Source organism: Chlorocebus sabaeus, chromosome 8 (genome assembly GCF_047675955.1).
Source record: "Chlorocebus sabaeus isolate Y175 chromosome 8, mChlSab1.0.hap1, whole genome shotgun sequence".
NCBI classification, from domain to species: Eukaryota; Metazoa; Chordata; class Mammalia; order Primates; family Cercopithecidae; genus Chlorocebus; species Chlorocebus sabaeus.
Genome location: NC_132911.1, coordinates 69,891,764 through 69,914,676, shown reverse-complemented (window position 1 = coordinate 69,914,676; position 22,913 = coordinate 69,891,764). Strand labels below are relative to the sequence as shown.

The following is a 22,913-nucleotide window of genomic DNA, read 5'->3' as shown; positions in this document are numbered from 1 at the left end:
TTATTTGCCCATGTGGAAGCTTATTTTGCATCATTTGGGACTGCCATTTAAAAATGGATAGGTAAACAAAGAAATGACAAAAATAAGATAAATAACAATGGATAGGTGACCCACTGAGCTTGATCATAATATGAAGACCAGCTTCTGCCACTGCCTTTCCGGACTCTTACCACTGCCTGTTGATTCACTCTAACTCTTCAACATCCTAGACAGCCCCTTATAATCTAGCTTCAAATGCTCTGCAGCCATCTTGCCTCAGCTTCCCTCTCACTTGCCTGCAGCATCTCGGGACGCTTCTGTGTTTCCCAAGTCCACGCTGTTCTTTCACTCTTTGTGCCTCACCAGTGCTTTCCATGTGCCTCATAGAGTTATTTTTCTTGAAGAGCCAGCTCAAATGTCATCTTCTCCAGAAGCTGCTCTCCACTTGCTTTAGGCGGCGTCAGTCACTTTTCTTCCAGATTCCAAAGTGCCTGATCCACTTGGTTGTGTATTCCTGGACCTAGCACCACACCGGAAGCAGGAGGCCCTTGAGAACTATGTGTTGAGTGAACTACTAACTGTAATATTACAGAAAGCATAATGAAAGTGTCCTGTGACTGAAGTATGTGTAGCTTGTTGCAGAAGTTCACAGGAAGGTTGACTAGGATTGAGTGTGTTGGGCTTTGGGTATAAAGGAGGGGGATTCTGCAGGGGCAGTAGCTCAACAAGGAATAGAGAGAGGAGTGTGATTTGGGTAGCTGGTATTAAATAGGGCCTTTGAGAATCAGACTGAACACAGTGAAATACGTGCCCAAAGTTCAGAAAGATGAGGTTTTCAGAAACTCAGAAGGTAGCACAATATGTGCTACATTGTGATTGCAATGGATACTGGTGGAAGAAAGTGCGTAGTGGCCGATTTGACTGCAGAGTGACAGGCAGAGAAGGGAAGGGCATGTAGAAGTGTGGCCTAGACTTTAGGAGTGTGAGGGATGCCGAATCTCCCAGAGAGCTCAGACTGGCCAGGAATGCTGAGGGTAGCAGATGCTTTTCTTTTGGGAAGATAGTGAAACAATTTAGAACCAGATATGCTTTGTCTTGATTCTAAAGTAGAATAATCTTCAAATGCAAAAGAATACATTAGAAATGGACAAAAGTAATCTCAGCACTTTGGGAGGCCGAGGCGAGCTGATCACTTGGGGTCAGGAGTTCGAGACCAGCCTGGTCAAGATAGTGAAAGCCCCACCTCTACTAAAAACACAAAAATTAGCTGGGCATGATGGCCACTCAAGAGGCTGAGGTAGGAGAATCACTTGAACCTGGGAGGCAGAGGTTGCAGTGAGCTGATATCGTGCCACTGCATTCCAGCCTGGGCAACAGAATGAAACTCCATCACTCCATCTCAAAAATAAATAAATAAATAAAATGGACAAAAGAGAATTGAATCGAAGACAGGTGAATGGGTAGTCAACTCAGTTACTTTTAATATTAAATGTATTTTTATCTGAGTAAACTACTCCCTTGTTTAATGGGAGAACTTGCAAATGAGATTTAAAACATTGCACTTTTTATAAGGTAACAACTAGATCCCTTTCACTGTTCATCTCAAGCTATTGATCTTGTCAGTGTTGTACAGATCTAGAATGACTTGTCAGGGATAAGGTCGCTGATCTGATGGTGATCGTTAACATCTGCTGACTACACACAGCAACCCTAGGGGACAGGTGCTTTGAGCATCCTTGTTTTCAGATGGTTTGCCCACTTCATGCAGTTAACAGGTGTTGGTGTTGGCCTTCAATCCAGGTCTTTCTGACATCAAATCCAATCCCAGCCTCTTAGCAACTCACCAAGCAGTGATTACTACTCCCCAGCATCGGGGCAGTATGTACAAGTCATGTTGAACTAATACAGTTTCCTTCTTTGATAGGAATACTAATTTTGTTGAACAAGAAAATATCATGTACTGGATAAGAGTAAGGCATTTGACAAGGCGTCCTGAGAAATCTGTGAAGATAAAGTAGAGGCTTGTGGGGCCAGTACAATTAAATGGATTCACAAATGGTTGAACAGCTGTGTTCGAGGTACTAATTAATAGAGAGTCCTGCCCTCCGAGAGAGAGGCTGTGTCCGTGGCTCTGGCCTGTTCATTTTTATCAAGTATTTAAGACCTAAAAGAAATTTTAGGTTAACATAGAGCCAAAAGTGATAGCTAATTTGTTGGCTGTTGGAGGTAAGATCCCCAAGGATCTCAACCAGTTGGAACAGTGGGAGGGATGAAATAAGGTGAATGGTGTGAAACCTATAATAATAAGGGCCTGCATGTGGGTACACAACTCGTGGCTCATGACTTTATGGCACGTAGGAAAGACAGGGCTTTGGGTGGCTGGCTCAACATGACACTGCAGTGTGAGGATGGCTGCCAGAAAGCCGCTGTGTGCTTTGACTCTAATGACACTTTTCTATGTTTGCTGTCTCTTTCTCCTCACCAGAACATAAGCTCCTTGAGGGCAGGGATCTTGTCTATCTTATTCACTGCTGTATACCCAGCCACCCTGGCACAGTGCCAGGGACATAGTAGGTTCTCAGTAAATATGTGTGGAGGGAATGGATCAATGAAAGCAAGCCTTATTGCACATATTGTACATAATATTTCAGATACCATAATTATGTACACTTAAAAATTCAGCCATCAGACCATATATAACTTTCCTGATTAAAAGTAGTGGATGCTAGTTGCTTTAATTCTGGTGAGATTCTTATGTTGGATAAATGGAACCTGTGTTGTCTGTGTTCTACATGGTCTTTTGCTGCAATGAGTCTTGGATATGAAGACAATTTTAAAGCAGTGATAGAATCTGAACGTATATTTTCCCCATTCTTAACAGATCAAAATGTGAGAAAGATGTTATTTGTTCCCGATATATAATATGATTTGATTGATAGCTATTTTCTAGAGGGCTTCTTTTGACCCTGTGTAAGATACTACTTAGTATTAAGTCAGATCTAATGTGCAGTGGAGTGCTGTATAAAGAAGCAGACAATCCTGAAATCACTCATTTTCCTTTTCTGACTGTGAATTAAGGGAGTTATATGAATTGTTTATCAAATAGGTCTCTGGTACACATTTGGTGTTCACTTTAATTATTTTTTTTCACTAACCCCACCTGTTATTTTTAGACTGACTCTTATCATAAGTTTTGGCTTTATAACTTCTGAGTTAAATAAAATGACCAATTGTAATCATGACCAGGCATGAAGATTCCATCCCTAAGGGGTAAAGCAGTAGACTACTGCCAGCTCCACTTCAGTTCAGGCCACATCACCCTTAGTCCTGAAGGAGACCCCTTCTTAGCCTCCAGTTGTTGCCCTGCAACTCTGCCTCAAATTGGGTTATGGCCAGGTATCCTCAGAGTTAATATGGCCAGTGTACGTTTGCTTAAGTAGAAGAATGTAGTTGTGCCACTGAGAAGGATAACCGGAAAAGATTGGATATGTTTGTCAGTTCACTTTTACTTAAATTTCCATTGAGTTACTTAAGAAATCAGTTCTTCCAAGCAAATATGTACATTTATAGACTCTGTCACCTATACACTCACAGGAATCTTTTTTTTTTTTTTTTTTGAGACGGAGTCTCGCTGTGTTGCCCAGTCTGGAGCACAGTGGCACGATCTCCACTCACTGCAAGCTCCGCCTCCCAGATTCACGCCATTCTCCTGCCTCAGCCTCCCATGTAGCTGGGACTACAGGCGCCTGCCACTGTGCCTGGCTAATTTTTTTATTTTTAGTAGAGACAGGGTTTCACCGTGTTAGCCAGGATGGTCTCGATCTCCTGACCTCGTGATTCGCCTGTCTCAGCCTCCCAAAGTGCTGGGATTACAGGCGTGAGCCACCGCGCCCAGCCAAGAAATCAGTTCTTCAAAGCAGATATGTACATTTATAGACTGTGTCACCTACACACACACAGGAATCTTTTGAAAAATAAGATCTAGGTAATACTGGAGTAGGACGTAGGAAGGTTAACACTGTATAGATGATGTTTTAAAGATAAGAGTTTCAGCATATATGTTAATAACTTTTTCTTCTATTTATTTTCTCAAGGTTTTATGACTTACCTAGTGGAGCCTTTATTTACAGAATGGGCCAGGTTTTCCAATACAAGGCTATCCCAGACAATGCTTGGACATGTGGGGCTGAATAAAGCCAGCTGGAAGGGACTGCAGAGAGAACAGTCCAGCAGTGAGGACACTGATGCTGCATTTGAGTTGAACTCACAGTTATTACCTCAGGAAAATCGGTTATCATAACCCCCAGAACCAGTGGGACAAACTGCCTCCTGGAGGTTTTTAGAAATGTGAAATGGGGTCTTGAGGTGAGAGAACTTACTCTTGACTGCCAAGGTTTCCAAGTGAGTGATGCCAGCCAGCATTATTTATTTCCAAGATTTCCTCTGTTGGATCATTTGAACCCACTTGTTAATTGTAAGACCTGAACATACAGCAATATGAATTTGGCTTTCATGTGGAACCTTGAATATGCAAAGCCCAGCAGGAGAGAATCCGAAAGGAGTAACAAAGGAAGTTTTGATATGTGCCACGACTTTTTCAAAGCGTCTAATCTTCAAAACGTGAAAGTTGAATTGTTCAGCAACAATCTCTTGGAATTTAACCAGTCTGATGCAACAATGTGTATCTTGTACCTTCCACTAAGTTCTCTCTGAGAAAATGGAAATGTGAAGTGCCCAGCCTCTGCTGCCTCTGGCAAGACAATGTTTACAAATCAACTCTGAAAATATTGGTTCTAAATTGCCTTGGAGCATGATTGTGAAGGAACCACTCAAACAAATTTAAAGATCAAACTTTAGACTGCAGCTCTTTCCCCCTGGTTTGCCTTTTTTCTTCTTTGGATGCCACCAAAGCCTCCCATTTGCTATAGTTTTATTTCGTGCACTGGAAACTGAGATTTATCATAGAGTACCGCCAAGCTTTCACTCCAGTGCTGTTTGGCAATGCAATTTTTTTTTTAACAATTAGTTTTTAATTTGGGGCGGGAGGGGAAGAACACCAATGTCCTAGCTGTATTATGATTCTGCAGTGAAGACATTGCATGTTGTTTTCACTACTGTACACTTGACCTGCACATGCGAGAAAAAGGTGGAATGTTTAAAACACCATAATCAGCTCAGGGTATTTGCCAATCTGAAATAAAAGTGGGATGGGGAAGTGTGTCCTTCAGATCAAGGGTACTAAAGTCCCTTTCGCTGCAGTGAGTGAGAGGTATGTTGTGTGTGAATGTATGGATGTGTGTTTGCGTGCATGTTTGTGCATGTGTGACTGTGCATGTTATGTTTCTCCATGTGGGAAGAGATTTGAAATGTAAGCTTTTATTTATTATTTTAGAATGTGACATAATGAGCAGCCACACTCGGGGGAGGGGAAGGTTGGTAGGTAAGCTGTAACAGATTGCTCCAGTTGCCTTAAACTATGCACATAGCTAAGTGACCAAACTTCTTGTTTTGATTTGAAAAAAGTGCATTGTTTTCTTGTCCCTCCCTTTGATGAAACGTTACCCTTTGACGGGCCTTTTGATGTGAACAGATGTTTTCTAGGACAAACTATAAGGACTAATTTTAAACTTCAAACATTCCACTTTTGTAATTTGTTTTAAATTGTTTTATGTATAGTAAGCACAACTGTAATCTAGTTTTAAGAGAAACCGGTGCTTTCTTTTAGTTCATTTGTATTTCCCTTGTTACTGTAAAAGACTGTTTATTAATTGTTTACAGTTTGTTGCAACAGCCATTTTCTTGGGAGAAAGCTTGAGTGTAAAGCCATTTGTAAAAGGCTTTGCCATACTCATTTTAATATGTGCCTGTTGCTGTTAACTTTTGATGAATAAAAACCTATCTTTTCATATTTTTATCTTTGACATTTACCTTTTAACTCAATCCTTTGGAAAACACAGTGCTAAATTACAAGGAAATCAAAGGTAGCTTCTTGGCTCTTGCATTCATCCCTCAGATGTTTACTCAGTCCGAGCTTATCTACTAATGTCTCACCTTGCAAGTGAGTAGGCCGAAGCCCAGTTAGGGCTGTTCGGCGTCCTGACTAACACAGGGGAGAGGTCAGCTTTGAGCCAGGCCTTTTGTTCCCACAGTGGTGAACTGCCTAAGACATCAGCAACTCTTGCAAGTACTAAAATACTAGTACTTTATTTCTAGTAATTTATTTCTATCAATCATTGGCCTTTTTAAAGTGATAAGAAAAGGCTACTCCATTCTACTTGATTGATACCAATGTAAAAAAGGTACCACTGTGCCATTCCTATATCTTCCCAGGTCCAATTCATTAGAAGGGATATGGTGCAAACTTCTAAGTCAAACACATTAACATTATTTGTACAGAAGAGTGTTGATGTCCAATAGAAACAGAATGCAAGCCACATAATTTTCAGTTTTCTAGTAGCCACATTTAGAAAACATGGAATTAATTTTAGTAACATCGATTCCAATATATCCAAAATATTGTATCATTTTAAAATGTCAATATAAAAACAATGAGATGTTTTACATTCTTTTGGGGGGTACTAAGTCTCTGAAATCCAGTGTATATTGTGTACTTAACAGCACATCTCAATTTGGACTAGTCATATCTCAGGCACCCAATATCCACATGGGGCTAGTGGCTACCATATTGGACAGTGTGGGTATAGAGGCCTGAGGATAGTAGAGGAATATGGTCAGCTGGTCACTCTCACGAGATGGCCATACCTTGGCCAATATTTAATGTGTACAGAAAGTCTGATAAACTCATAGATCCTTAAAAACTCAGGCGCAGTGTTTCAGTACATAGAGAGTGGAACTATCATGGCAAACCCACATTAACCAAGCTCACAGTAACTATTTTTTTAAAACACTATCAGTATTTTAATTTACAATGAGAAATGTAACTATCAATTATTCTCTCCCTTTAGGCAAATCTTCCTGGGAAGCCAAATTATGATCAGCTGGTGAGCATGGATTCTGAGCAAGGGAAGCAAGTTGCCTGGTGCACCCATGTCCCTTTGGGGATGTATCTTCTGTGATATTCATGTTTGTGGACCAGGGTACCCGCTTCCCCTGGAAGGTGCTAGAGATTCTCTGCCAGTAGTTGCTTCTCCACATCAGCTTCTGATTGGCACGTCCATTAGATAACGTCATTACCTCAAGCCTTGTTTCAGTTGAGCTCACCTGGGCTCCATTCTGCCTGTATACATCATTGCTTCTGCTCCGATCCATTGTTTGTCTTATAGTTTGAAACTCAAAAGATCATCCTATTTCCACATTCTCAGGGGAACTGCGGGTGTGGCTCCCATTTCCTGGCTATGCATATAATAAACCCATTGAAAAGTTGTTTTGTTATTGTATATTTGGGGATCACCTTCTATAGCCCTACTTTTTTTTTTTTTTTTTTTTTTTTTTTTTTTTTTTTTTTGAGACAGGGTCTCATTGTCAACTAGGCTGGAGTGCAGTGGCATGATCACTGCAGCCTCCACCTCCTGGGCTTAAGTGATCCTCCCACTCAGCCTCCTGAGTGCCACCACACCGCCCAGCTAATTTTTTAAAAACATTTTTGTGGCCAGGCATGGTGGCTCACACCTGTAATCCCAGCACTTTGGGAGGCTGAGGCAGGTGGATCACCTGAGGCCAGGAGTTCAAGACCAGCCTAGCCAACATGGTGAAACCCTGTCTCTACTAAAAATACAAATTAGCTAGGCGTGGTGGTGCATGCCTGTAATCCCAGCAACTCAGGAGGCTGAGGCAGGAGAATTGCTTGAACCCAGGTGGGGGGGGGGGGGTTGCAGGGAGCAGAGATTGTGCTACTGCACTCCAGCCTGGGCAACAGAGCAAGACTCCGTCTGAAAAAAAAAAAAAAAAAAAAAAAAAACTTGCAGAGACAAGGTCTCACTTTGTTGGCTTGGCTGGTCTTGAACTCTTCAGCTCAAGCAGTCCTGCCACCGTGGCCTCCCAAAGTGCTGGGATTACAGGTGTGAGAGGCTTGCATCAGGCCTATAGCTCTGCTGCTTAAATAGGACCTATATTACTGGAATATTGATTTTTTTTCTAGAAAAATTTTAGGAAACAGTTAAATATTTAAAAGATTACTTTTTTAAAAAGCAAGTAAATATTACAGAACAGAATGCAAAATTTATTTTACATGGGAGACTAAAAATTTTCACACACATGGCCACCCTTTGGGCCTCCTGGCTCAACATTTCAGGGACTGAGGGAGTCTCTGCTCTAGGAGTAAAAGGTTCTTGGAGAGAAAATTTTGACAAGTCCTAACTTTAAAAAAGAAAAACAAATTGGTTCCTGGTCAATATTTGTACTCACTATAAATGTGATGGTTTGTAATGATACTCTTTGTATAAAAGTAAAAATCATATTTTATGTCCTTTGCAAACAAATATATTTGTACCTGAGGTACAGATTAGAGGTGCTAGTAATTCCTTGAAGACTCTGAAAATGATCTCTTTTTCCAAAATGGTTTTTTGGTTTTTATTAAACTCCCTATTTTCTTAAAACTTTCACATCAGGTATTTCCAATGTTTTCGAGCATGTATAAATATTTTAATGTATAAATGTTGTTTAAAATCCCCTCAGTATCTCCTGAGAAAATACACAGTGACCAATAGCTAATAGGAATTCAGTATTGCTTTCAAAGGAATGTGCATATTAATCACTGTAGCATTGGCATACATTTGAAACACGGAGTAATATAGATCTGTGCAAGACTTAGTAGCTGTTCCTTGCTAATGACTTGTGTCATCTGGAAGGCCCCCAAGAGCCCATGGTCTATAGGTGGAATGACTACCACTTGGGAGTGAGCTGATGGACAGCACCCAGTAGGTCTCCTCCATCTTCCTGGCTCCTGTGCTCAGCATGGGCTGGTGTACACTGGGCCATTAATAAACGTTTGTTGAACAAATTAATTTGGAATTAATGTGTTCCCTTTTTAGCTATCATTACTAAGAGATTATATTGAAACCCTTCTGTCTATACTGGAGTCATGCGGTAAGCAGTATCCAAGTTTCTGTTGTGTGCAGAAGATAGCACTAGATGTAATAAAGGGGGTATTAAAAACTACAAACCTTGTTTTCTGTTCTCAACATGTCTGGGTGACAGAATAATATGTGCAACATGTTATATAATATGGCGGGCTTCCGTATGGTGCAATATAAGTAGTGTTGGGTTGTTTAGGAGAATGTAGGGTTTCGTTCAGGTAATGATAAAAATGACACCATATCTAGTAATTCTTGTATTTATAAAATTGTTGGCTGGGTGTGGTGGCTCACGTCCATAATCCCAGCTCTTTGGGAGTCCGAAGCAGACAGATCCGACATCAGGAGTTCAAGACCAGCCTGGCCAACATGGCAAAACCCCATCTCTACTAAAAAAAAGTACAAAAACTAGCCGGGCATGGTGGTGTGTGCCTGTAATCCCAGCTACTGGAGAGGCAGAAGCAGGAGAATCTCTTGAACCCAAAAGGCAGAGGTTACAATGAACTGAGATTGCACCACTGCACTCCAGCCTGGGCAACAGAATAAGACTCCATTTCAAAAATAGTTAACATCTATGACCGATGAAGTTACTTAGCCTTCAAATTTGATTCTAAAATAGTTTTAAATGTTCAATATGCTACTTTAGGTAAAATACTTTCATCAATTACATATTTTAGTCTTACACCTACACATTCTAAGTTGTCCTGAAGCCCAGCTTAAAGTCTAATAGAATGGTGGGGAAGAGAGAAACACATTTTTTTTTTTGTTTTTGGGGTGTGTGTGTGTGTGTGTGTGTATGTATGTATGATGGAGTCTTACTCTGTTGCCCAGGCTTTGGGGTGTGTGTGTGTGTGTGTGTGTGTGTGTGTGTATGATGGAGTCTTACTCTGTTGCCCAGGCTTTGGGGGGTGTGTGTGTGTGATGGAGTCTTACTCTGTTGCCCAGGCTAGAGTGGAGTGGCATGATCTTGGCTCACTGCAACCTCCATCTTCCGGGTTCAAGCAATTCTCCTGTCTCAGCCTCCTGAGTAGCTGGGATTACAGGTGTGCCCCACCACGCCCGGCTAATTTTTGTATTTTTAGTAGAGACAGGGTTTCACCATGTTGGCCAGGCTGGTCTTGAACTCCTGACCTCAGGTGATCCACCTGCCTCAGCCTCCCAAAGTGCTGGGATTACAGGCGTGAGCCACCACACCCAGCCACTCCTGTTAATATTAGATTTCTTGTTGGCTATAATTTAAAACTGAAGCACAGTGATGTAATTGGTTTACTGAAGCTTTCCACTGGTCCCATCAATAAGTCTTTGCCAAGACATTCCATCTTGTATTACAACACCTATCTTTAAGCTGTACATTTATTTACATGACATTTCTGAACACAGATTTGAAGTATTTATTGTTGAGCCATGTCCTGTAAAGAAACAGGAGACTGTAATGATTTCCCAAGTTCCCTTAACTTAGTTGAAATTAGTAAAAGTTACAGATCTAAAGATGAACCTTTTGAAGGAAATATTAGAAAGGATAGTGCTTGCCTTGGTCCACTCAGGCTGTTAGAACAAAGAACCAGAAACTGGGTGACTTGTTTATAACAGTTATTTCTCACAGTTCTTGAGGCTGGAAATCTGAGATCCAGGTGCTGGAATGGTCAGTTCTGGTGAGCACTGTCTTTACAGCTTGTCAGACCTAGGTTTCGGTCCTTAGGCAGGTTACCTAATCTGAGTGGCTCCCTAACCTATAAACTGTCTGTTCCTTAAAGTAAAATTAACTATTGACATATGGTAAGTGCTAAATCAAAGTCACTATGGCTATTCTTAGTTCACTTCTTGATAATTTCTACTTGTATGAAAGCATGGATACAATTGTACCTCACGGTATCTTTATTTGAGCTCCTGGCACTGATTCACTGTAGAGGCTTCCTACTCAAATTCATAAGGGAGAACCTGACTGGAACAGCTCATCTAGGCTGTGTCCTGGGTTACAGAGCAGTCGCTGCATTACCAGGCGTGCCCCTTGCAGAAGGGAAGGCAGGGGTTGGGGGGATCTGGACAGCCCAGCCCCCGCGATAAGTACCTTACACACTTCTCTCCCCTTGTACTCACGCTAGTATTTCAGAATGATTTCCAACTATGCTCTAGTTGTATCCTTTTTCACTCTTAAAATGATACCTAGTTTCCACAACACAGTACCTGGGGAATACACCTTCTTTCACCTTTCGATAAAAAGCGTATCTGGCTAACGAAGAGGGGTGGTCATTAGGCAACATTAACAGAATGTTTTTATACCTTTGGTTAAAATCTTGTTATGAAGAGTCTGGCATTTCTCCCCAAATTAAGGCTTATCCAGTTGGGTTATGGACTGCCCTGAGATAACCATTTGGTATGAACAGGAGGCACTGTTTGAGCTGCCTTAACGTTTACCCTCCTGAAAATGTCTAAAAGACACTTGTGTTCTACTGTGCCCTTAACAAAGGAGCCGAGCCCTCTGTGACCTTAACAAGGGGCTGGAGGATGGTATCGGAGAAGTTCCAGCTTTAGGAACATTAAGGTTTCTAGACCACATGAACTGGACTAAGGATAATAGTCTTGGGGGGAAGTGTGCAAAAGTTCTAGATCCTTACTTGGTTATGCTACTTTTATTATCCCATCCTTAAAGGATCGCTTTAAGGATCAAGACCAAGGAAGAGCTAGATTGTTTATAAGGTTTATAGGGCAAGTCTAAGAAGAATCCTAACAAATAGGATCAATAGGGTAGCAGAGAAGAATGCTAAATCTCTAGGATGAGAAAGGGAAAGAGGACACAGAAACAGGACCCTACTACAACTGAAACCAAGTGTCCTATTCTGTCTGACAATCCCAGCGCTGACTTTGTTGGGCTGAAAGTTTACTGTCTGCCAGATTCTATCCCATGGAGAGAACTTCTCTTTCTGGAGAAGTTATCAGAACTATGGCTTTTCCTAAGTATTTGTTTCTGCTAGTTATTATTACTACGTGTTTTCCTCTTCACCAGAGACACAGACACATAGGCATTCCTAATAGAGAAAGAAGACACAAGTTTTATGCAGAAGGGCCTGGGACTGGGGAAACAACCAGAACTAGAGACTGCAAGTCCTACCCCTCCTACACCAAGCCTGCACAAGCAAGTGCATAGGATGATGCCTTTTACAGGTGCCAGGGACTACCAGAGAAATCATTCTATTGGAAACTACAGAGACCCTGTGTAAAATAATGCAAAAGTAAAGATAACTTACTTAACAGGGGATCATGTAAAGCTCCAAGTCCAGTGTTCTCTGACTCAGATCTTCTCATTCTGTCTCATATATTCTCTCTCTCTCTCTCTCTCTGTGTGTGTGTGTGTGTATATATATATGTGTGTGTATATATATATGTATATATATGGAGAGTCCCTCAGTCAGAACTCAGAAAAAACACAGGAAAATTAATTACCTTTCTTTCTAATACCTAATACCTAGCTGAGGTATAACTATTCTTAAGGTCTTTTACTTCAGGTGTTGTGTTGGGTGAAAGAACCAGAAACTGAATGAGGTGGGTGTGGGAGAAGCTGGGAAAACAAATTTCACCAATCTCAGAAGTAGATTATGGGTTTGAGAACCCTGAGACAACTCAGATACTTCATGACTGTCCTGTTTTAATGCTGTGATCCCTTTATATGAGAAAAAGTGAAAAGTGATTTTAAGAGCTTATTTTAAGGAATATAATTCCACTTGAAAAATGCAGAAAGAAAATTATTCTAAAGAAGCTACTTGTGCAAAAGAATCTTACCTACTGTGAAAAAAGAGAACAAAAATGGAGGCACTATGGTCCAAGGAAAATAAAACAGTTTGCTTTATTTTAAAACAGTAACTTCCTTATATGGGGGCACTGTCCAAAATTCAATACTTATACAAAAATATGTTTCTTAGCAGGTCAAAATAAGTTTCAGGTAAATTTTCTGAATTTTGTTAAAGAGAATTTTAAACCCCATAAAACGGATGGATGAGAGGTGAACATGAACATGTATAACATAAGTCATAGTACAAATTTAAACAGAATAACCAAGCCATGTCATTACCCCAAGTCATTTTTAATATTTAGGAGAATGCATGTATTTTCGAGAAGTTAAAAGTGAATGTCTACTCCCATCTCCTAATAATCCCAGGAAGTATAACTTTCTACTTTTACTAGATTTAAATATTCCAAATATTTACTCCGGGTAGGATACTCTGGCATTAACTATAGCTGAGTGTATCAGAAATAGAAAAATCATGAAGATTTATAAAGCATTTTTAAAATAATCATTTACAGCAAGTCCTTAAAAGCCCCCGATGAAAAAGGCAGTTCTTCACTTCTAATAACACCTATGGTTTATATTGTGTAATATAACTAAACAAAACAGCATTCTGACCAATGACAATTTATAGGAAATTCATTTGCCAAGTCTATGTTTCATTAAAGTTAATATTTTGGCTTATATTAAAATTTTTTTTAACTCTACTCTGACATTTCCAGAAGTATTAACTTAGCAAAGTCATCTTTATGATGCCATTTAATCAACTGAAAGGAAACAAGATGGTACATTCTGAGTTTTTACTTAAGAAGAAATTTAATTCAATAATTTGATTCATCACTACTGGAAAACTACATCTTTCTTCCCTGTCAGTACTGGATGGCAATGACGTGAAAGCAGCTTTCCTGGTTCTCAACGTCCCTTCAGTGGGAAGCATTATGGAATTTCAGCAGTGAACATCATCTGGTTCCTATTCAAACCCCAGCTCCAAGAAAATGTGAGAGAGAATCTAAGATATAAGTTCTGTTCAAGGCAAGAAGTTTCCAATCTCAAATATTTCATGCCAACAACTTATGTTATACCAGCTGTTCCATCATTGAATGCTAAATGATCATTGAAAACAAACGAAGATAACAGTGCCCTCGTTGCCATCATTCATTACTAATTTTACATAAACTGTTTATGTCCAAAAATATGCATATGAAACATTTACACAGATAAATTAGTGTTAAGAATTTAAAATGTGCAGTAACATCCACAAATGTCCTTTTTGTGTTGTGAAATCTATACAATTGTTTTCAAAACTGGAAATCTGAACGCCCTGGCCACATATTAGAAACATGTCAGAACACATGTAAGTTGTGGAGAGCACCAACGCTGGCCATCTCACAAAATGAAAACCAAACTTAGTGCTTTCATTACTGCTTAATCCTCAATTAGCCTGAAAAGGAGACCACTGAATACTAAAGTCAGGTATTTACTAAATAGTGTCGATTTCTACTAGCAAACTTAGCCCTCACAAATCAACAGGGGAACCAGGAGTCTTTCGAAGCTCATTGTCTATTAGGAGTCTGATACATTTTCAATTAAAGCCTTCATTTTTCCTGTTGGCTTCAACATGTGTGGCCCAAACTAGAAACAAACAAAAAGTATAAAGAAAGATATTGGTTCAGGTAACAGTAACAATATGCCCCCCCAACCCCCCCACCCCTGCCCCAATCATGGATTAGAGGGCTAGGTATGTTCTGCATGAAAACCAAGCAACTACTGGGAATATTAAAACCTTTACAAATTGACAGGTTGTTATGAACACTGAACATATCAACAGAATGAAAGGTAAAGAAGTAGCCAAACTGCTTCCTATAAATGAAAACTACAATCATCTTGGCAATACCCTGCTTTTGTTAAATTTTACTTTTCTGAGTAAAGAGAGAAAGTACAAAGTTTCCTTTCCAATGTCTTAAGAAGTTTCAAAGGTGCTAGAATTTCTGAGATGCCTGCCTCTCTGGAATAGATAAGCACACACACACCCCATGACAGTAATGTTAATAAAGGGAATGTATCCATTATTATGTGAGAGCTTCCATGAAATGTACTCAGTCTCCACCTCTGACATGGTACACATCCTCCAAGGCCCACATCAAATCTCACCCTCTTCAGAAGACTTTCATAGGGTGCCCTGAGAGAAAATGATCTCACTTTACTTTGAATTTCTATATCACAAAATACACATTGTTACTATACTGAATTTCACTTCACTATGCTTAAAAATACAACCCTGCATAGAAAATGTAACACTGGAGATTACTTAGTAGTGAGCTCAGGGGTTAACTTTTGCTTTCTTCTTTCTGCTCTTCTACAAGTTTCAAATTTCCAAATGAACAACTATTATTTTCATTGTTAGAAAAGTAAAAGTGTAAATGCTAAGCAAAGATGTCATCCTTTTCCCAACCAGCCGTGATGTACTTGTAAGGCAGGGACCAAATCCTGCATCACCTCCCTTTGGAACTTACAGATGACACAGGTGAATCACTTGCAAAATGCAAGTGCTTGTCAAGGAGATGGATTTCTACGTAACAGGAAAGAAATCTGGGCAAATAACTCACCAACACTCTCTCTGAAGTGGCCTCTGATTCAGACTTTGGAACTCCTTTTTCAGCTTCATCTTGGCTATCACTTCGATACCGATAAGCAAATTTCTTTTTCAGAGCTTCTGCTATGAGGGCAGCAGGGTCAGTAGCATCCACTGGCTTGGGCTTCATGTCTTGCTCTGACCTTAGAGAAGTGAACGCAAACCAAGGGGACAGGTCAATACACTCGCCACCCTCAGGGAAGTACTCTGTCAACCTTTTGCCTGACAGCACCTCTCCAGCATCACAGCTACTGCATAGAGACCTGATAAATACTACTACTAGCAGTGAGATGGAAGCCTAGAGCTAATGCTCAACAAAAGCACACAGGAGTCCAATAAAGGGCCACGTAATGTATCTGCAGAATACGGACTCTACTCTCCTTCAGTGCAATAGAGTTCCCTCTTCCATGCATATCTAGTGACTATGCTAGTGGTACACAGTATGCCTTTACTGAATTAGTAAATGCTCACTGAGCAATCACAGTGAAGACTTTATATAAAAGGCTGATATTTAAATAAAATGGGAAAACTAAAAACATCACCTGGGAACTGTAGTTTATTTTGCTAATCTCTTAGCTACTGTGTATAGAGGCCACTGGGGCTCGTTCTTTTTTTAAACTAAAAACTATTCATGGCAGTCACGTTATAATCAAAATTTCTCAAGAAGCCTGGTACTTTGATTTTATAAGACAAACAAATGGGGAAGAAAGAAGGTAAATGTATCCTCACCTCTTCACTGACCGAAGTTTTACACTGTTCATATCTTTAAGGATCTCTAGCATATTTGGCATTTCAGGTTTCTTTGGACTGTTCTTAACCAAAGTCTTTCCAGCATTGGCTCTTTTCTCTCTTCGCTCTTTAATCAGATCAACGGCAGATACACTTTGCTGGAGCCCCAGTGGAGGGGGAGGCGGGGGTGGTGGAGGAGGCGGAGGGGGTGGTTGTGTGGTACCAGATGTGGTAGAATCTAAGTCACCTACAGAAACAAAGGAAAACAAACTTAATCCCGCTGGTATTAAGCAAAGAAAATATCAGTTTTTAAAAGCAAAATGATGTTAAAGATTTTTGTACTCCTAAAAACAATATCCTTAAAAAAAAGTCTGTTATGTAAGAAGAAGGACAGTTTCAGTTACTTCATGAGAAATGCCTGAATCTCAGCCACTGTATCATTCAGTCCAAAACTATCCAGATGGAAAATTTCTATTTAACTTAACAGAGGTGTTTTTTGTGATATCAAATGTTCAAGTTTGACTGTAGCACGGTTTGTAATCACTTTTAACAGAAATATAAAACAAAGTACTGCAAAAACAACTCTATCTTCAATACATACAGTTTGACAGTTTAGTACTATTTCAATGATTTGAGGAAACTCTGACAAATTTGTGACTCATTTTAAGTATATTTTCATATAAGACTTATTAAGCATTAAAAGCCTGTACTGGGCTGGGCTCAGTGGCTCACACCTGTAATCCCAGCACTTTAGGAGGCCAAGGCAGGCAGGTCGCTTGAGCTCAGGAGTTCAAGACCAGCCTGAGCAACACAGTGAAACCCTGTCTCTAAAACAAGAAGTAACTAAGATAAGAGTTATGGAAATAAAGTAAGGACCTAAAAATCCCCTCTCTGCATAACTGGAGGTTAGAAAGTTGTTTATTGGGTGAACTAGTTTGATTGGGGAGGTGTTGATGTAAAAGATTTTTACTCAAAAGTCTCAGCTCATAAATAGAACTTCAAAATTTTATGGTAGCACTTTCCCAGTCGGCCAGAAGAGGGAGGTAAAGAAAAAGGAAAAATCAATTGAAGATAAGAAAAAGGTAGGACTGGAGGATTTTAGCAAAGTTACACGGATAAGCACAGTCCAGCATCAGCGCCCAGAGTGCCTTCATCCCCACCCACCTCTGCCATGCCCAGGTCAAATGAGGTTTCCATGCTGGATTACGTTAAACTCCAGAAGTATAAGCCAAGTGGTTCAGAGGCAGGGTAATTAATTGTCCTTATCCAACAGAGCTGGTTAATACTGAGGCTTGCCAGGCCTTGGAAACAACAATAGGAAAATAACCTCTACTTGCCAATAGATTAGTGGGCTAGGATTTCAAGGCTACAGTTTCCTCCCCAATGTGAGAATGTCACACTAATAAACCCAACGGTGTTAGACCAGAAGACTTGAATTCAGGTTCTACTCTGTGCAAAAGGAAGAAGAATAACTATTAAATAGCTGCTGTGTGTTAAAGGCATTTTATATACTTTCCACATTTATTCTCACAATAACTCAGTAACATAGGTACTATTATCCCCATTTTAGAGCAGTAAAGGGAGGTGAGATGTCAAGTGCTTTCCTCAAGACATGCAGGTAGTAAACACCACTCAGTCTAACACATACCACACAAAAACCCAGGCTTCTTTCACTAAGTAGACAGCAACCCATGGCATTACCTTATGTCTGATATGGTTGGTGCCATTATCCTAGACAACTAAGTTTCCCATTAGAAAGGAAAGCATCCACTATATAGCGATTCAACTGTATGAATTTCAGTGTTTTCCAAAAGGTAATTCCTAGTAATCTTCTCTGACAGCACCAAGATTGTTCAAAATGAACACCATCTAAACCTAACCTGGTTGTTTTGGACTATGCAAGAAGGACTGACACCTGGGTTTTTTTTGTTTTGTTTTGTTTTTTAAGATGAAGTCTTGCTCTGTCGCCAGGCTAGAGTGCAGTGGCATGATCTTGGCTCACTGCAACCTCCACCTCCCGGGTTCAAGAGATTCTCCTTCCTCAGGCTCCCAAGTAGCTGGGACTACAGGCACACACCAACACGCCCAGCTAACTTTTGTATTTTTAGTAGAGACGAGGTTTCACCATGTTGGCCAGGATGGTCTCGATCTCCTGACCTCATGATCCGCCTGCCTCAGCCTCCCAAAGTGCTGGGATTACAGGCATGAGCCACTGTACCCAGCCCACACCTGGTTTTCTAAGAACCCCAATAGTTGTTACTTACTAATTAATTTAGAAGTGGCATTCTCCTAACTTCTAGTTTGCAAGTTAAACTAACAAATGTAGGACTTACAGACCTGCAATGAGATTTTGCTGCTCCTGCTGGGTCACAATTTTGGCAATCTGAGCTCTGAGAGCAGCAAGTTCATTTTCGAGAGCGCAAATCTTCTGCAGTGCTTCCTCGTTTGCCAATGCTGGGGTCTTCAGCTGAGGCTCTTCTTGAGACAAGTCTGGTAAGGAAATCTGTCTGCTTGGGGCCTTCTCAAAGAAAAGAAGGTCATCCTGAAGGGGTGGCCTTGATCTGACCTCTGTCCTGCAAGGAAGACATAAGGTGGATTGTCACAGGCTTTGTAAGAGAATGTGAAACACCATCCTCACCTGACAGTGTATCCGCATTAACACCCAAGAACCTCTTTTCAGGCTGATCTTATATAAGACCCTTCATGTAAGGACAAAAAGAGCAAAGCATTTGTCAACCTTATGTAGCTACATACCACAGCTGCGGTTTTTGCTGCCATTATTTTTCTTAGTCAATCTCTACATAATATGCACAGACCAACTCCATCAAGAGGCATCACAGATTTTAGCAAAGTTTTTGCTAATTCACGTTTTCTTTTGATTTGAACTAAGAAGAAACTTTTTAAGCTCTTCAAAGTGGTAAGCTAATTACTAGCTATATCTGGCAACAAAATCAAATCAGTGATCTATCAGCCTTTCCCCAGGGTCCTGGCGTCTACACATCAATGTCAGTGTTTTCCATGTATGACAGAACACATCAAATTGCAAGACACATGATAACAATGTAGACAAAATACAGCATCAAAAGCTAAAAGGAGAAAAAGGAATCATTATCACTGAACCTATGCAGCAGCTATATTAGATGGTTTCATTATTTGGGTAAAAAAAAAAATTCATGTGTAGCACCTGAGGTAGCTCCAAATGAAGTTGAGGGTTGAGAAAAAAATTTGTATTTCTTTTCAATTGTCAGTTTATATACTTATCCATTTCCTCTTATGTTCTACAATGAAGTTTTCCCAGCCTGCATCCCCCTTTAAGCCCTTTTCTATCTTAAATTCATTCCCTCCAGAAAACAATCAGTCTTACTTTTCCCTTATACCTGCACTCTTCAAAAATCTGTGTCCTCAAAAAACTCCTGCATACTGTCTCGACATTATAGTCATTTAGAACCCTATAATACCAAAAGGACAGGAAGTAATTACATTTATAGTTTCCAAATCTAGATGAAACTATCTTGGGAGCAGTAAACCCAAGGCCCTAGTGCTGTACCATTTGGGAAAAGGCTCTTTTGTTTGAAAGTTGCTGAAAGAGACGGGGAACTGCCATTAAACGTAACCTCGCTGTCAGACATAAGGCTGGGGCTTTCCTCTCTGTCACCATGTTTAATTTAAACACCGTGGGGCAGACACTATTATTTTATTACTGAGGATACAGGCTCAGTATCATGTAGTTAGTGTGTGGAAGACTCAACACTGAAACTGAGATTTATGAAGTTTTTTCATGCTATTAATGTTACAATTTTTCTATGAAAAATGTATTAGTGTGACTTAACATTAATTCAAAAACTTAATATTTTTTGAAATATCCATAACCTGGATAGGGATACACTATAAGGAAGAAATCTGCCCATTTCCAATCAGACTTTAACCACATTAGTTTATCACTACTTTACAACACTGGGAATGGTTGAATGATTTCACCAGGATTGCCTTCTTCAGCATACTCAAGAATGCATGGGAAAAGAATGAAGGAATGCCTTGACTTTGGGGTTTCAAAGATGAGAAAAGAGCCCACAACTGACTTCCTTCTCCTCACTCTCAATCAACATTAATACATCGTGTTCATATGGTTTCACAGTCACAGATTCCTTTGAAAATTTGATTTTCCCAGGTAATTGATCAGACACACTTCTCATAAAATTCGGCTCATATAGTTTCAGAAGTCATGGCCCTAAGGTGAAGAATCTCTGACTGGCCCTGCTACAAGCCTACACTAAAAGGTAAGCTAAAGCCAAAATCTAAGTAACCCTCACCCAGGGCATGGACCAGGTGCTAATTAAGGCTTGCTCCAGTGCACAACATGCATTAGGGACAGAGATTGCCAGTTGCTCACTCCAACAAGCACGCTTCTTTTCTCTTTTGTAAAAATTACCACCAAAAAAAGGAGTAGAAAGAAAGAAATCCTTATTTCAGGGCAGCAATGTGCCCAGCTAAAGGATGACATTTCCCAGTTTCCCTTGCAGTTTTGTGTGGCCATGGGACTTCGTGTGGCTAACAAGATTGTAGGCAGAATGTTGATGAGGCATCTAGGAGGCCATTTGAAGGGAGGTGACTCAATGGAAAAGTCATTTCCATTTTAGCCCCAGTTCTCTTTCCTCATGCTGAGAGTCTTGAGTGCAAGGTGATGTTTTAGAGTCACACAGGGCCATACGCTAATCAGGATATGGAAGTCAATGCTACAGATGGCAGAGCCTGGCTGGGTCCCTGATGATGCTGTAGGGCCTCTATCAGCTCTAGCCCACCTAACCTTGGATGTTGCTGATTTGAGAGAAATAAACTATCTTGAGAGAAAAATATAAACTCCCATTGTATAAGGCACCATTCTTTTGGGCTTCTCTTTCAGCTTCAAACATAATCGTAACTGTTAGTACATTTCAACATTAAATTCTACTTTAGTTTTCCTTTAAATGGATATTGGTGTTTTATTTTTGCTTGACAGTTGTGAAAATTCTTCTTCATTCTACCTTGTGTATTGAAAGGGGAATCCTGGGATGCTCAGGTTTTGGTATTTTGCACTGAATTCGGGTATTTTTCTTCATACCTAATTTTTTACACCATATTAATGAATTTACCATACATAAAGGAAGCTTGCAAACTGCTTTTTGCCTGACACATTTTTATTAAACAAAAAGATCTGGAATATAAATATCCTTGCTCTAGGCTTAGCGCAGTGGCTCACGGCTGTAATCCTACCATTTTGGGAGGCTAAGGCAGGAGCATCACTTGAGCCCAGGAGTTTGAGACCAGCCTGGGCAACATGGCGAAACCCCTTCTCTACAAAGAAACACAAAAATTAGCTGGGCATGCTTGCTCGAGCCTGTAGTCCCAGCTACTAGGGAGACTGAGATGGGAGGATTGATTGAGCCCAGGAGGTTAAGGCTGCAATGAACCGTGATTGCATCACTGCACTCCACCTTGGGCAAGAGAGCAAGACCCTGCCTCAGAACAATACAATACAAAATATCCTTGCTCTTACCTAGCAACTATAATATCAACTTTTAAAATTTGGAATATTTGTGGGATAGGGAAATGTTTGGCTCACAAGGTTTCAATTACTGTTTGCTTTCGTAGCCCCAACAATGAGAAAAAAGTTTTTTTTGTCGTTGTTTTTTGTTTTTTTAAGTACAGGAAGATTAGGCTGGGCACAGTGGCTTACATCTGTAATTCCAGCACTTTGGGAGGCCGAGGTAGAAAGACTGCTTGAGCTCAGGAGTTCAAGATCAGCCTGGGTAACAAGGCAAGACCCTATCTCTGCAAAAAATTTTAAAACTAGCCAGCTGTGGTGGCATGTACCTGGGGTCCCAGCTACTCAGAAGCTGAGGCAAGAGAACTGATTGAGCCCAGGAGGATGAGGCTGCAGTGAGCTGTATTTATGCTACTGCACTCCAGCCTGGGCGACAGGGTGAGACCTCATATCAGGGGGTGGGGGGAAGCGGTACAGGAAGATTAAGCAAAGGAAAAAACTCCCATGAAGAACAGTACCAATACTCTGATAAAATATATCAATCAATACACTGAAAGATATGTTACAGAAGTTGTAGATTAGATGTATGTGCTCTAACCAACCTACAACAAGGAAAATACTTTTAATAAGTCGTTAAAACTTTGACTCTTTGTTGACACACCTGCCTAAATTCTGATCTCTACCTCTCCTTCACAGAGTAGTGCAAATAATTTTGCTAAATAGTTCTATACAACAAATAAATTAAGTTACGAGTAAATAAAAATTAGTCAATTTACCGAATGAACCATTGAGGAGGTAGGGAGCATTTATATTTACATTAAATTACATATAACATCATAATATATTCTTAATATGCTTCTTCATATATATTCTCAGTAATGTTTTGGGTTTAATAAAACTGAACAATAGTGACTTTTTAACTATTTCTTGAAAGAACTAAAGGAAATGCAGGTAGGTAGGATAGTAGGAGTGATAAAATTCTAGTTTTAAAACCAGATCTATGCAAAATGTAGCATTCTCAAATAAATGTAGAAATAAAGTAGTATACTTATTCAAGACTGTAGTGGAGAAAGAAGGAACAGGAGTAGTAACCATGTGAGTTTAGAGGAAGAGAGCAATCAGATGCAGTGTTCTCAGGACAGAGGACATGCGCCATGGCCAATGGGTGTCAGGGATGAGGGGTATCTGGAAGTGACAACAAATGGAAGTGGAACTGAGAAGAGAGAAGAATAGAACCTG

At 40.1% G+C, this 22,913-nt stretch overlaps 2 protein-coding genes across 7 annotated transcripts in view; one reads left to right on the top strand and one right to left on the bottom strand.

Annotated features, from left to right (window-relative positions):
- The window catches only part of PDE7A (phosphodiesterase 7A), a 128,185-nt gene extending 119,244 nt beyond the window's left edge, over nucleotides 1-8,941 (top strand). For 3 of the 4 annotated variants that reach the window (XM_008000758.3, XM_073018127.1, XM_008000759.3), the window contains one exon: nucleotides 4,074-5,890. In XM_008000758.3, the coding sequence (XP_007998949.2) occupies nucleotides 4,074-4,279 (206 nt within the window). In that variant the 3' untranslated portion in view covers nucleotides 4,280-5,890. Of the gene's footprint in view, nucleotides 1-4,073; nucleotides 5,891-6,944 lie in introns of those variants that run through there. The other variant, XR_012093695.1, reaches the window with a different exon arrangement.
- MTFR1 (mitochondrial fission regulator 1) overlaps nucleotides 1-22,913 on the bottom strand; it is an 87,760-nt gene that overhangs the window by 3,610 nt on the left and 61,237 nt on the right. The window contains exons 5-8 of one of the 3 annotated variants that reach the window (XM_008000762.3): nucleotides 18,491-18,726; nucleotides 16,154-16,400; nucleotides 15,399-15,567; nucleotides 12,828-14,424 (exon numbers count right to left, since the gene is read on the bottom strand). In XM_008000762.3, the coding sequence (XP_007998953.1) occupies nucleotides 14,356-14,424; nucleotides 15,399-15,567; nucleotides 16,154-16,400; nucleotides 18,491-18,726 (721 nt within the window). In that variant the 3' untranslated portion in view covers nucleotides 12,828-14,355. Of the gene's footprint in view, nucleotides 1-12,827; nucleotides 15,568-16,153; nucleotides 16,401-18,490; nucleotides 18,727-22,913 lie in introns of those variants that run through there. The other 2 variants (XM_008000761.3, XM_008000760.3) reach the window with 2 other exon arrangements.